General features: G+C 39.8%; 1 protein-coding gene across 1 annotated transcript in view; it reads right to left on the bottom strand.

Moving 5' to 3' along the window:
• Nucleotides 1-14,062, bottom strand: part of GRK3 (G protein-coupled receptor kinase 3) — a 118,519-nt gene that overhangs the window by 45,566 nt on the left and 58,891 nt on the right. The window contains exons 4-9 of the mRNA XM_077834949.1: nucleotides 11,637-11,738; nucleotides 10,807-10,881; nucleotides 8,240-8,301; nucleotides 6,771-6,822; nucleotides 5,663-5,754; nucleotides 1,949-2,048 (exon numbers count right to left, since the gene is read on the bottom strand). Of these exons, the coding sequence (XP_077691075.1) occupies nucleotides 1,949-2,048; nucleotides 5,663-5,754; nucleotides 6,771-6,822; nucleotides 8,240-8,301; nucleotides 10,807-10,881; nucleotides 11,637-11,738 (483 nt within the window). The remainder of the gene's footprint in view (nucleotides 1-1,948; nucleotides 2,049-5,662; nucleotides 5,755-6,770; nucleotides 6,823-8,239; nucleotides 8,302-10,806; nucleotides 10,882-11,636; nucleotides 11,739-14,062) is intronic.

The following is a 14,062-nucleotide window of genomic DNA, read 5'->3' as shown; positions in this document are numbered from 1 at the left end:
CTGACAGATATACATGCTCCACCCCACCGAATCACCACCACAGGCTGCAGAGACGAGAGGGAAACAATGAGAAGTCCATTCAAGCTGCTGGTGTGGAGGCAGGCCATGCTGATGCTCTGTTACATGAGTAGATTCCATGGCTGATAGCCCAGCTACCACATGGTTCACAGGCACAGAGCATTGGTGAGGATGGTGGGTGTGTATTTAAAAGAAAAATTACCATTGAACATGTCACACTAACAAGGTTCAGCAAGAAATGAATGATCTTTAAACATTTCTGAGAATGCAGAGACAAAAATCAAATGTATGTAATCTCACTGAGATACAGAACATCTTCTCTTTGAGAATACAGCAAATTCTTTTGACAGTAAAAGCTTTGTTATCCAGCATGTTGAGTGAATGGGGGGTCCCAGATAATCAAAAATTCCCATTAACTAAGAGTTATACTTACCAGTGGAATACCAATTTTCAAAGAATTAGAATACAATAAAATAAATAAAGTATAAAATAGCACACAGGTCCTCACCAATCCCATAGTAGCACTGCACTGTGGAGTGGTTAGTTTTTTGAAGCACTTCAGTGTATACAGGTAAAGTTTTCTATATAGTAGGTTATCTTATGACATTACATATCACTATGCGCAGCACAGGGTGAACATCCAGATCACTAAAAACAAACTTAACACTAAAATTGTACTGAACATAATCTTTCTTTGATGATTCAGAAGGCACTTCAGGATCTTGCAGTGCCTGAGGGTCATTATTATCAACATCAATTATCACTGTAGATGTAGAAGGTGTAGGAGATTGGGCTGAATCTGTAATGACCTTATGACACACCCTGGAAGCTGCTTTTTTGAATAAATCCCTGAAAGCAGTTTGCTTACTTGTCTTCTGCTTGTTTTGCATAAAAGCACAGTGCAGAATGTGCAATTGATCAACCTCCTGGGCAGTATACTAGTCCCAGTTACTAGATTGAAGATTTGTATTGGGAGATAACAGAAATGCTGGTTAATAGAGCTTTCCAGTTGATAAAGCGCCGGATAACAGAGATTTTACTGTATTTGTTTTGGAGTTCTTTACTATCTACCAAGCAGCAGCAGTAATAATTCTGATAGCACAGACACACATTAGCCAATACGTCTGTAACAAAATTATATGCAATCCCTTTCATTTTGTAACTGGGCTGGGCAGGAGAATGTGCTTACACTGAGCTGTAAACTGTGAATCTCATTTGAACAGAGTAATCATCATGAGCAAAATTAACCTTTCTATCAACATCCCCTGTAACCATGGTGACAAGAGCTGATTTTAGGCTTTATATAATGAGGTTATTGTACTCTGGAGGTTCCACCATTTCGAAGTCTGTTTTATAATCACTTGGGGCAACATTCACTCTGTGGATTCCATTTGAACGTCTCTTCTACATAACTCAAGTTTCCCTATGTGAAAGGATCTGTGAGACTCCAGAATTGTAGAATAAATACCAGAAATGCTTCCTTTTATAAACAAAGTTTGTGACGTTTTTTGTTTAAAACTGATCTAAATATCACATAGACAACTTTTCTATGTAAACTTGGCAGTTAATTCTACTCCCAGGACCAAAGGACCAAATCAACAGAAGTAAGCAATAACAGAAAAATTGGACAAGCCAATTTAATGTGTTGCGAGGATCAGTACATTAAAGATTGTTAGGCACTTTGAGAACTATTGATCAAAAGCACTATGTAAGAAGTAGGTGGTATCATCATTATTTAATTTTTGTTTGGTTTCGGGGTTTTTTTTGTTTTTGGCCTTGGGGCACTTAACACCATTATCCTTTGGTCTGCTTTGACTTCCCCTACACCACACATGAATGAATTAATGGAATATGTATTCTACACAGTATTTTAGATATTACCTGCAAAAAATAATTGTAAAAGATGGAGAAAAAATTCCAGGATACTTACTCCAGTACTGACTAGCGACAGCATAATTCTTTCATTTAAGGCTAATGTTTCTCCTTGCTTCATCTTGATCCTCTTCTTATCTAAACATTTCATTGCATACCTGAAAATATTAATAATTCAGAAAAGCATATTGGAAAAGGTCTCCCACCCTCAATATTTTTCACCAACAATCCATGCCAGCTATATAGAATAGATATATATATTTACAGTATATTGAGCAGAGTCTTTAAAGACTTGCATCTATATCAGAAATCTCGAAATAGCATCTAGACAGATGGTACGTCTGTACTGAAATCCAAGGTGAGATTGCAGCTTGGATAAACATGCCCAGGCTAACTTTACCCAGGCTAGCATGAATAAAAATAGCAGCATCAATGAGGAGGTGCGTGCATCAGAGCAGACTAACACTGCGAGTAGGTACATGCTTGTACGGCCTGCACAGAAGCCTGTGCCACCATATCTACAATGTTATTTTTGGCAATGCTAGCATGGCTAAAGCTACAGCAAGTATGTCAGAATGCACTGTAAACATACCCATAGAGAACAACTCCAACATCTTCCTAGCATTGAAACATTATTCTCAATCTCCTAGTAGAGAGGTTTTCCTAGGATACCTAAATAACAAAGTCTAAGGTGGCCAGCATCCAGACACCAGAGTGATCAGGGAATCAGAAAAACACAGGTTAGATAAAGATAGCTGGAGTCCATTTTTCAATATCCGCAGACCAGGATTTGGAGTATGAGTTAACAGGAATGTTTACATGGACCCTATTCTGATTCCATATGAATCCGTGCTTTCACCTCTACCCAGAAGAGGCCTGCTAGGTTCGGACATTTTTTAAAAAAAGGAAAATGGTTTGTTTTCTACTACACAACAGATGGCCGGAGATACAAGAGAAGGCTTTTGTCTCTATCTTCTCCAACAATATATCATGACTGTATGGCGTTTTTAGACATGGAACATGAGTGTTTAATGTTTTAATGAAGAACAAGAGCACAATGACATGGATCCCAACAAGTCTATGAATCGGAGAGCAATCTGCTAAAAATTGGCTTAAACTGGGGCTAAGCACATTGTCAGTGGCACTACAGGTAAAAGGCTCAGGATGTTCATCTGTAGAAACGCTCACCCAGTCAACTCAGCAATTACCAACACACTTAGGCAGCTCTTGTAATAAACTAAAGCTCCTGATGTGCCTGGAGCTCCTGTATGCCCAAAGGTTGTGCAAACCTGGTATCTCTGAAAAGTGGGTTCACTATAGATATATATAAGACTAGATTCTAGCTTATCCAGCTCAGGTGTGCTGAGAGAGAGTGGGGGAAGAAGTAGGGAGCCCTTTCATTCCAAATCCCCCTTCTCCCCATCCCAGATGACCAAGGCACAATGGTGACCCTAGTTCTCCAAGTACAAAGGGGTCCGGCTAGCACATCCAGCAGTGTTCCATGTCTCCAAAGAAACATGGTCAACGGGACCAAAGGCACGAACAGGATCCTGAACCTTTTCCTCCATATGTCTGTCAGCCTCTGTCAGTAAGTGCCAGGAGATCATATGTTGCATCTTTTACCAGAAATGAGTTCCATTAAGCACAGTGTCACTGCCCTGCCCCTCCGCCTCCCTCGCCCTTCAGTGCTCCTCCAGAATTCTCAGCGCAAGCCAGGAGTGTGTCATTTAAAAATATTCTTTATAGAAGTGCCATATCAAGTTACAGGATAATGTACATGTTTAACAACAATCCAGAGTGTGCGTGCTCTGTGCAGACAGAAGGCCTCAAAGCAGCCCTGCTTTGCAACCCACCACATACCATCGGTACTCCAGACAACACCAGCAAAGCTGGGTCATGTGTATGGAGCACGCACACATTTTACATTTCTAAGCCAGGAATGTGTGTTTACCACAGATGCTCTTGTCCTTGGTTTCTGTGCTACGTTAGGAAGTTTTAAAATTACTTTTAACATAGCCTTTTTAACATTAGCCCTTAATTGTCCCTTGGGGCTACTGACCTGGGCAAATGATCTGGGGTCATATAAGGCTAGTTGATGTCAAATACCTCACTTCGTCATTCTGACATAGCACCACTATGTTCTCTTCTGAGATATGCTGCTTTTAAGACTAAGTTGGCTTCTGTTTACACTGCTCTTGGAGGAGCTACTTTGGGAGCAGCCTCAGTTGTCTGTTTCTGGGTTAGTGGAACACCAATGGCATTTACCTTGGCGGGATGGCTTCTCAAAGTCCTTGCAGACAGATAAGTGCAGCAGAGGCAGCCATCTAGAGTGAATGGGATTTAGATTAGGGATGGGTGAACAGGTTTGGATAAAGTAAGAACTAACCCAAACCTCTACCCAAAAGATGAACCTAACCTAAAGCTTTACTTCAGGTATGGAAAAGTTTGGCTGACTTTTCTGCTGCTATCCCCATTACCTTTCTCTATTCTTCTGCCTCTGCGCTTCATGGAAACTGGTGGGAGCGAAAGGAAGGGGAGGGACATCTTTTGCTTCCCTTATTGGTTCTGAGTTCCTTAGTTTGGGCATTCAGGCTTCTTCAGAGAAAGCGACTGGGCAAATATGCTAACTCTATCTCTGAGGTGGAAGCCTATTTAGTGTGGCTTTTGTCCAAAAGAGATGGATATCATTTACATTTCTGTGCCTGGCCTACAGACTACATGGCAGGCTCATTTTATAAATCTCAAACTAAAAAGAATAAATCAATATGTGCATTAAAGTACTGCAACAGGAATGAAGATATTAATAGTATTATTGAAATAAATACTTGAGGTGAAAGTCACCGCTGAAAGATTAAACATGAAAGTCATTTCAGGGGACCCTTCACTTGTTAATAGCTCAGAGTCAGGATCTAAAAGGTATTGGGCACCCACTATTCCCACTAAACCCAATGGGAACCACGAACACTCGACACCTCAGGCATCAGAAATGCTATGTGGAATTATCAAAGAAAGATCCCTGGGTTCAAATGGGTAGGAGAGTAGGTAGACCAAACCATGTGGAAAACCCATGCTATGTCCAGAAAATCAAAGCTGACCATGTGATGGAAGAATTGTGCCTAATAACCAGGGGTTCTCTATGCAGCAATTAGGAGTTGTGTGTGAGTGGCAATGCCAGAGAAAGCAAAGGGTTTGATTTGGGAACTTGAACCCAGAGATGTGTTTTAGCTGCAGTTCTAACAATGGAGCACCAACTGTCAACTAGAAGCAACCATTGCTGCCGTTTTTTCCTTCAAAACCCCTTCTTGGGAGTGTAAATAGTTTTAATTATATAGACTTAGGACACTGTATTCTTAAACTGCCCACACATGTCTATCCCAGGGCTTAATCCTGAAATGCGCTGAGCACTCCAGGCCCTGAGCCAGCAAAGTACTCAAGTACACCCTTCACTTTAAGCACATGAGAAATCTCCTGTGACTTCAGAGGGACTATACAAGTGTTTTCAGTATTTCAGAATATGCTTAATTGTTTTGCAAGACTGGGGCCTGAGTGTCCAGCATTTTGGAGGATCAAACTTCCAATGAGACTTTAAGCCACTCCATAAATTCAAACTCTTCAACTGACTGGACCTTAGGACAAAACTCTATTACACAATTTCATGATACAATCTAAGCTGATCATTCCGCTCTGTGGAGATTTTGTAAAAAATTCAGAGTTTTTTTCCTTATATACTTTAGAGTTTATATTTATCATTAAAACACAGTATAGAACTTACATTTTTCCAGTGTCCGCTTTTCTGCAACCATATACTTCACCGAATCCCCCTCGCCCAATTATTCTATGTACACTAAAGTCATTCATGGTCAGCTGTGAATTCAAAACACACAAATTTCATTTTCCAATGCCCAGAACCTTTACCCTTTACAATCTCTAAATTCATTTGACATCAATGTATTAAAGTGGATATTTGTTCTTTATTTTTTAGTTTTATGGTTTCACTACCTGTTTTCAGAAAGTTGCTCTCTTAGGGCTTGTCTACACTACCGCACAGGGTCGATCAAAGATACGCAACTTCAGCTAAGTGAATAGAGTAGCTGAAGTCGACGTACTTAGATCTACTTACCGTGGTGTCTTCACTGTGGTAAGTCAAGGGCTGACACTCTCCTGTCGACTCCGCTTGCGCTCCTCATTTTGGTGCAGTACCGGAGTCGACGGGAGAGTGCTTAGTGGTCGATTTATCGCGTCTATACTAGACGTGATAAATTGACCCCTGCTGGAATAATCGTTGCCCGCCGATCCAGTGGCTAGTGTAGACAAGCCCTTAATTGTTTATGCTCCCCTATGTCTGCAAGCACTAGAATCTGGGGAGGTCATAGAGATGGTATTTACAATAGCCAAGATGACAGGACATGAAGGCCTGGCTGAGGATTTCAATGGATATGAAACCAAGACAGCAGCTTTCATGAGCAACATTGCCTTGCAGACAAAGAAATTGTGGGAGTAAAACACTTTAGGACTAAGGGATGAGGCCAAGAATATACCAAATGGAGGCAAGTAGGTCTGAGTTTTGAAGGGAAAAAACAGAGGGAGACAGAATAGTACTTGGGTTGGCGTCTCCTGCCAAAAAGTAGTGCTCAAACAATCTGTTTCCTGTAACTACCTATTTCAAAACCACAAGGCTTTTAAGTCATGACAGGCAGAGAAGGTAGCCAGGGAGGAATCATTAATGGTGCTGGGAGGTTATGTACATCAAAGAATAGAACAGCATATTAGAATAATACTCATTGTTCTTCTTAATAACGTCTTTTAAGGAAAAGTATTCTTTAAAATCTAACATTTTCTTTCCTACATCGGCTTTTGACAATATAAATGTAATTACTTACATGAATATTTAGTTCTACATTTTTCCATTGACAAAATCTAGTAAACTTGTCACTGTTAAAAAAAAAAATTTAAAAGTTAAGTTAAAAGGTTATCCAATAGAATTACAGAAAGTATTGTGAAAAATGCCAAGAACTCTAGTTTTGAAAATTAAATTCAGCACAAGGTAATTTATGAAGATTAAAATTGCCATTTAAAAAATTCACTGATTAGCCATCTTTTATGCTTGTTTTAATTTGGCATGTTTCTTAGCAACTCACTCTCAATATGTTTTGTTTAATAACAAGTTATAAAATATATCTGATTATTTTCTCTCTTCAGTTACGAATGCATCCATATTTATTTACATAATTTCCTTTAGACCCTGTTTCTAACAGTCAATTTTTCAGGAAATTAAAAAAAATATTTCAACTGTATCACAAGCAAGATAATTAAATCAGAAAGTATGCAATGTAACTTCAAATTGAATTAACCTTAATATACACCAAGGAATAATGTAAACCTATTTTATCCTGAAATAAAGAAGATGTCAATACTATTGAATGTTGTTACAGGATAATTTTCTTCTGCTGCTATATCAGTTATAAAATGTTTATTTTCAGTGTAGGAAAAATTGATCTTATGAGGACATTACGTTGGCTACATAATCTGATATATCATTTGTTAGCAGTAGATTAGGGGCCAAATCTGTGCACTTTACTCCCACCAGTAGTCTCATTAAGGTCAATAGCATTATTCAGATGTGTAAGATTAACTGGTTTTGCCACCTTACATTTCCTTACAGTTACTGTTTAGTTGTAAAAAGAAAAGGAGTACTTGTGGCACCTTAGAGACTAACCAATTTATTTGAGCATGAGCTTTCGTGAGCTACAGCTCACTTCATCAGATGCATACCGTGGAAACTGCAGCAGACTTTATATATACACAGAGAACATCTGATGAAGTGAGCTGTAGCTCACGAAAGCTCATGCTCAAATAAATTGGTTAGTCTCTAAGGTGCCACAAGTACTCCTTTTCTTTTTGCGAATACAGACTAACATGGCTGTTACTCTGAAACCTGTTTAGTTGTAAACCGTTTGGGCTACACACTAGAATTGCTGTATAGCTCACCCCCATAAAATTGTAGTTTACTTGTAAGAGTATCACCCAGATGAATGGAGTTAGAGACTTTCAGACTTTTAAAAGATCAGACTGTAAGAAGTCCATTATTACTGTTACGTGGTGCAGTGGAGTGGTCCACTAATTGTGTGATCTGAACATCCTTACAAGTTCAGTCACAACTACACTACATACAATACTGGGATATCCTGATATTTAACATGATACATGTATCAAGGCTAGTTCTTTGGAAAAGCTTGCTGATAATACACTATTAACTAAACAATTCTACCCTTATTTTGCAATAATACTCAAGGGACCAGTCTAACTGCAGGAGATTACACAGTAGTTCATATAGTATATAGATTCATACCTTTCCATAAATTTTTGAAATATTTTTCCTCGGAGACTATCACAAATTTCTTCTATGTATGGCTAAAAAAAGATACAAAATGTTATTTAACTTTTCAATGTATGATAAACTGAACATGCAACACTGTCCAGTGAAAATAAATTACATGTTTAGGCTCCAGCATCCTGAATGCCCACAGAAGGGGGGCCCTAAGTAACTGCAATGCGTTGTGGTGACTTTCCTGGCTTATGGTCTGATCCAGCAACGAAATTCAGCATTGCCTTGACTTTAAGCATCTGAGTCGTTGCACTGAAGATAAGCATTTGCTCAAGGGCTCTTCTGAATTAGAGGCCTTAGCATCTTCCTGGGAGGGATTGGAGAGAATTTTTCAGTCTTTGCCCATGGACCAACAACAGGAAATGAGCATGGAAACTTTATGGATTAATCACCAGAATGATCAGGCTGAGAACACTGCTTCTCATTTATTTAAATTAAATAACAAAGTTTAGAATTTATGGTGAAGGCTGTGAAACTCAAAGAGCAGTCAGCACAGGAACACCAAGATAATCTTTCCTTATTAGAGCTTCTCTCTTCACTCTCCTTTATTTCCTCTACCTTGCTACCAGGAGCTTTAATTCACAAGTGGCCTATTTGAAAGAGGAGCACCATTACTTGGTTTGACATAGTGTGCAATGATTTCAAATCCCAACTCAATTACCAGTGGCTACATGAGATCCAACGTAGACAATACAGATACCACTTTGTCAGTCTCTCTGGTTCTAACATCAAAGATAATTCACTGATACAGTAAGACCATCAAGCAGGTTTAATATAACAGTACTTTAAATGCTGCAATAAATGCAATTACTATAAAAGTACAGCAAATTAATTTAAACCTGCAGTCACTGCCATATCGCATAGGTTCATATTAACAAAAAGCCAGGATATTCAGCATTAAAGCAAAAATTAATTTGTCTAATTATGTTATCTAACTTTAATTGGAATGTCCTTGCTTAGGTCAGTTTGTGTTAGAACTGTAATAATATAGAAATACCTATTTCACCTTCAATTTGTTTGAATAAATAAAAAACATTAAAGGTGCACTTTTCAAACCAATAAACCAAAATCCATTATTTACTTTGGCGCTAAATTTGTGGACACAGAAATCCTATAATTCTAAAATCCTACAACATTTATAGAATTTTAGAGAAAAGTACTCTAATTTCTGTAGAGGACAAGTAGCCTTTTTCAGAATGTAATTTCCCACTGTATTTAGAATAATGAAAGAACTATAAATTGGCACCAGCACCTAAAACCCTCATGTGAAACGGCAATATTGCTAACTCCAGCCATGTACTCTTATACCTCAAAAATATGGTGCTATATAATATAGTTAGCTAGAGGCAAAAGGAAGGACCCACTAAACAGAAAGGTATCTGCATTGCTATGCTTTCATATTTCTGAAACATTCAGTTGAATTCTGTACTTCATGACCTGATTTATGTTGAAAGGAAGCATAAGGTCCTGATGTAAAAGGGATTTATTGTAAACTATATTTAAAAAATGTAATTTACCAGTGGTTGGCAAAGCAACTGTAGCCCACTTTCACTTAGAGCGCCTATGTGAAATTCCTCACACTCTGCTAATTGGGTTACCTAGAATGCACTTGGAACCAGCATATGAAAGCATAGATCCGAGTGGACTGTGACCTGAATTTCTAGGACAATGTGTGAAAAAGCAACACTACCAAGCGGTTAACTGAAACTGGGTACATGTTTTTAATTGAATTTCTTCTATTTTGAATGAAAGTTTCACAGTTATCTAAGAAGCCCTCAGTGAGAGAAACTAAGGGCTAAGTCATGCAAGGTGCTGAGCACTCTGACCCCAAACCAGAAAAACACTTGGCACATGCTTAACTTTAATATCCTTATGTATTCCCATTCCCTACTCATATGCTTACACCCACGAGCCTGCTTAAATGCTTTCCTGGACTGGGGCCAGAGCTCTCAGCACCTTGCAGATCAACAGTCACAGGTGGGGAGATGGATTGACCGCATGCCCAAACGCCAACTGGCCAACGTGACTCTCTCCTGCTGCCACAAGCCGCCAAGGGATGAGGATTTCTTTCAAACACTGCTAGTCTGCTGGGATACTCCTCAACCACAGGCATAAAAACCACTGATCTCACCAAAAAAAAGCTATCTGTAATAACTGTTCCTTCTAAGAAGTTTTCCATATGATTTTGGAGGAAAACAGGAATAAAATGTTAATATTAGAACCCTTCAGCCAGTAAAGTTATAGAGCAGTTAGTAATCTTTTCAAAAATGTACTCAAAGACTCTTCTGGCTAAAGAAGACTAATCTACCATTTTTATTATCTTTAACAAGAGAATGAAATTAGAAACATTCTCTGATTATTATATACAGAAATCTTTCTCTGTATCATTTTGTTTTAATTGACTTCTGAAATACAGTATAAAATTCCTGTCATAACTGTAATTATAATATGTAAATAAGGGAAGTTTCCAGAAATTGCTTACGTTCAAATAATTAAATAAAACCCAGACACTCCAAGTGCTTTCATCTCACCTGAAAAAGACTTGGTGGCACTTGTTTCTTGGCAAGGTGAGTTTGTACATGATCTACAGCTTTCTTTGAGAATGGCTTCGGAAAAATAAAAAGTAAGATTTTAGACAAACAGCTGGAAAAGAGATATTTAGGTTCTTAATTATTGAGGTCACAATAGCAGTTTTTAACTAAAAAGGAATGTTGCTTATATGAAAAATACACAAACTTCAAAATGAATGTAACTTAGTGTCCATTAAGCATCCTGTTGCAAAACACTTTGAAAGTTATGCCCATCCCTATTTCCAAGCCAAAAAAAAAAAAACAACCAAGGTCCCAGATCATGCCATGCGTGATGGAGACCATCCATCAAGTAACTGCAAGGCACAGGAACACAGAACACATGAAACCACCAACTGCTTCTTTGTATTCCCCGTTTTAAGAAAAATGTACACTTACATCCCAATCCTGCAGGTGTACATGCTCACCTTCAGGCACGAGTAGTCCCATTCCCTTCAACAGAATTATGTGTAAAGCGAAGCATGGGCATAAGCACTTGCAGATTCAAAGTCTTACATAACAGGATAAATTTCTCTCTGGCTCAAATCATGTCATTATTGTAGATTATCCACTCTTTCAAATAAGGTTATGCTTTACAAAGAGTGACAACCGAGTTAGTAGACACTGCTATCATAATAGATTGCTATTGTAACACTTTGAGCAGCGTTTTGTGTAATTCCCTGTCAGACTTTCATCTACTCACTGTCCTTCCATTATTAAATATTTTACAGAATTTAAAGTCAAAGGAAACATTAAAATATTACAATAATAGAGTGAAACTGCAGCATACATACATGTGAGCAAGACAGCAGCTCTTTCATTATGTATGTGTCATAAATCTGCCGACTTCTGCTAAGACGTTCCTCCTCAGAATCCAGTTTTTCATAGTCTTTTATCTGTAACATGGGGGGAAAAAAAAAGGAATCAGTCAATTGAACCTATTTCTAAATCTTTACACTGTCTGAGGAAAGAAAGATTCTTCACTGTGGTAGACACCTTATTTCCCTTCATCTCTTTCCCAGGACAAGTTTGTGGAGGTGCTCGTTGCAATTCTATAGTTAAGGATGACTTCTGGATTCCAACCCAAGAAGAGATTTTCTATCCCCCTGTAACTCTTGATAGGAGTAACCAATTTGTTTGCAGACTGTGGTGTTTAAAATGGGGTCTGAAGAATTTTGTTTGAAAATCTGAGAAGTTCTGGATTAAGAACATATGCACACGCCTTCCTAAACCATTAGCTGGGCTGTAAATTGTGTGAAAAAGATCAAGGAACTGATGGACTTGGCGGCTGGGGTAGGACAGGCAGAGGAGTATGTATCTGACTGAACCTTTTTGAGGAGGCCTTCTTTGTCCTTCTCCACCCAGTGAGAGCACCAATCCTGGTTCTCCTACAATGATGAATGCTGATCCCCACTTTCTGAAATGTATTTCTGAAATGTATCTGATTCTCATGGGTGACTTTAATTTTCCTGATATCTGCTGGGAGAGCAATACTGCGGTGCATAGACAATCCAGGAAGTTTTTGGAAAGCATAGGGGACAATTTCCTGGCGCAAGTGCTAGAGGAGCCAACTAGGGGGGGCGCTTTTCTTGACCTGCTGCTCACAAACCGGGTAGAATTAGTGGGGGAAGCAAAAGTGGATGGGAATCTGGGAGGCAGTGACCATGAGTTGGTTGAGTTCAGGATCCTGACGCAGGGAAGAAAGGTAAGCAGCAGGATACGGACCCTGGACTTCAGGAAAGCAGACTTCGACTCCCTCAGGGAACGGATGGCCAGGATCCCCTGGGGGACTAACTTGAAGGGGAAAGGAGTCCGGGAGAGCTGGCTGTATTTCAAGGAATCCCTGTTGAGGTTACAGGGACAAACCATCCCGATGAGTCAAAAGAATAGTAAATATGGCAGGCGACCAGCTCGGCTTAATGGTGAAATCCTAGCGGATCTTAAACATAAAAAAGAAGCTTACAAGAAGTGGAAGGTTGGACATATGACCAGGGAAGAGTATAAAAATATTGCTCGGGCATGTAGGAATGAAATCAGGAGGACCAAATCGCACCTGGAGCTGCAGCTAGCAAGAGATGTCAAGAGTAACAAGAAGGGTTTTTTCAGGTATGTTGGCAACAAGAAGAAAGCCAAGGAAAGTGTGGGCCCCTTACTGAATGAGGGAGGCAACCTAGTGACAGAGGATGTGGAAAAAGCTAATGTACTCAATGCTGCTTTTTTTGCCTGTTTTCACTGACAAGGTCAGCTCCCAGACTGCTGCGCTGGGCATCACAAAATGGGGAAGAGATGGCCAGCCCTCTGTGGAGATAGAGGTGGTTAGGGACTATTTAGAAAAGCTGGACGTGCACAAGTCCATGGGGCCGGACGAGTTGCATCCGAGAGTGCTGAAGGAATTGGCGGCTGTGATTGCAGAGCCATTGGCCATTATCTTTGAAAACTCGTGGCGAACCGGGGAAGTCCCGGATGACTGGAAAAAGGCTAATGTAGTGCCAATCTTTAAAAAAGGGAAGAAGGAGGATCCTGGGAACTACAGGCCAGTCAGCCTCACCTCAGTCCCCGGAAAAATCATGGAGCAGGTCCTCAAAGAATCAATCCTGATGCACTTGCATGAGAGGAAAGTGATCAGGAACAGTCAGCATGGATTCACCAAGGGAAGGTCATGCCTGACTAATCTAATCGCCTTTTATGATGAGATTACTGGTTCTGTGGATGAAGGGAAAGCAGTGGATGTATTGTTTCTTGACTTTAGCAAAGCTTTTGACACGGTCTCCCACAGTATTCTTGTCAGCAAGTTAAGGAAGTATGGGCTAGATGAATGCACTATAAGGTGGGTAGAAAGCTGGCTAGATTGTCAGGCTCAACGGGTAGTGATCAATGGCTCCATGTCTAGTTGGCAGCCGGTATCAAGTGGAGTGCCCCAAGGGTCGGTCCTGGGGCCGGTTTTGTTCAATATCTTCATAAATGATCTGGAGGATGGTGTGGATTGCACTCTCAGCAAATTTGCGGATGATACTAAACTGGGAGGAGTGGTAGATACGCTGGAGGGGAGGGATAGGATACAGAAGGACCTAGACAAATTGGAGGATTGGGCCAAAAGAAATCTGATGAGGTTCAATAAGGATAAGTGCAGGGTCCTGCACTTAGGACGGAAGAATCCAATGCACCGCTACAGACTAGGGACCGAATGGCTAGGCAGCAGTTTTGCGGAAAAGGACCTAGG

The sequence above is a fragment of the Eretmochelys imbricata genome, chromosome 15 (assembly GCF_965152235.1).
Source record: "Eretmochelys imbricata isolate rEreImb1 chromosome 15, rEreImb1.hap1, whole genome shotgun sequence".
NCBI classification, from domain to species: Eukaryota; Metazoa; Chordata; order Testudines; family Cheloniidae; genus Eretmochelys; species Eretmochelys imbricata.
Note: the sequence above shows the minus strand (reverse complement) of the source record. Positions and strands in the feature narration are given on the sequence as shown.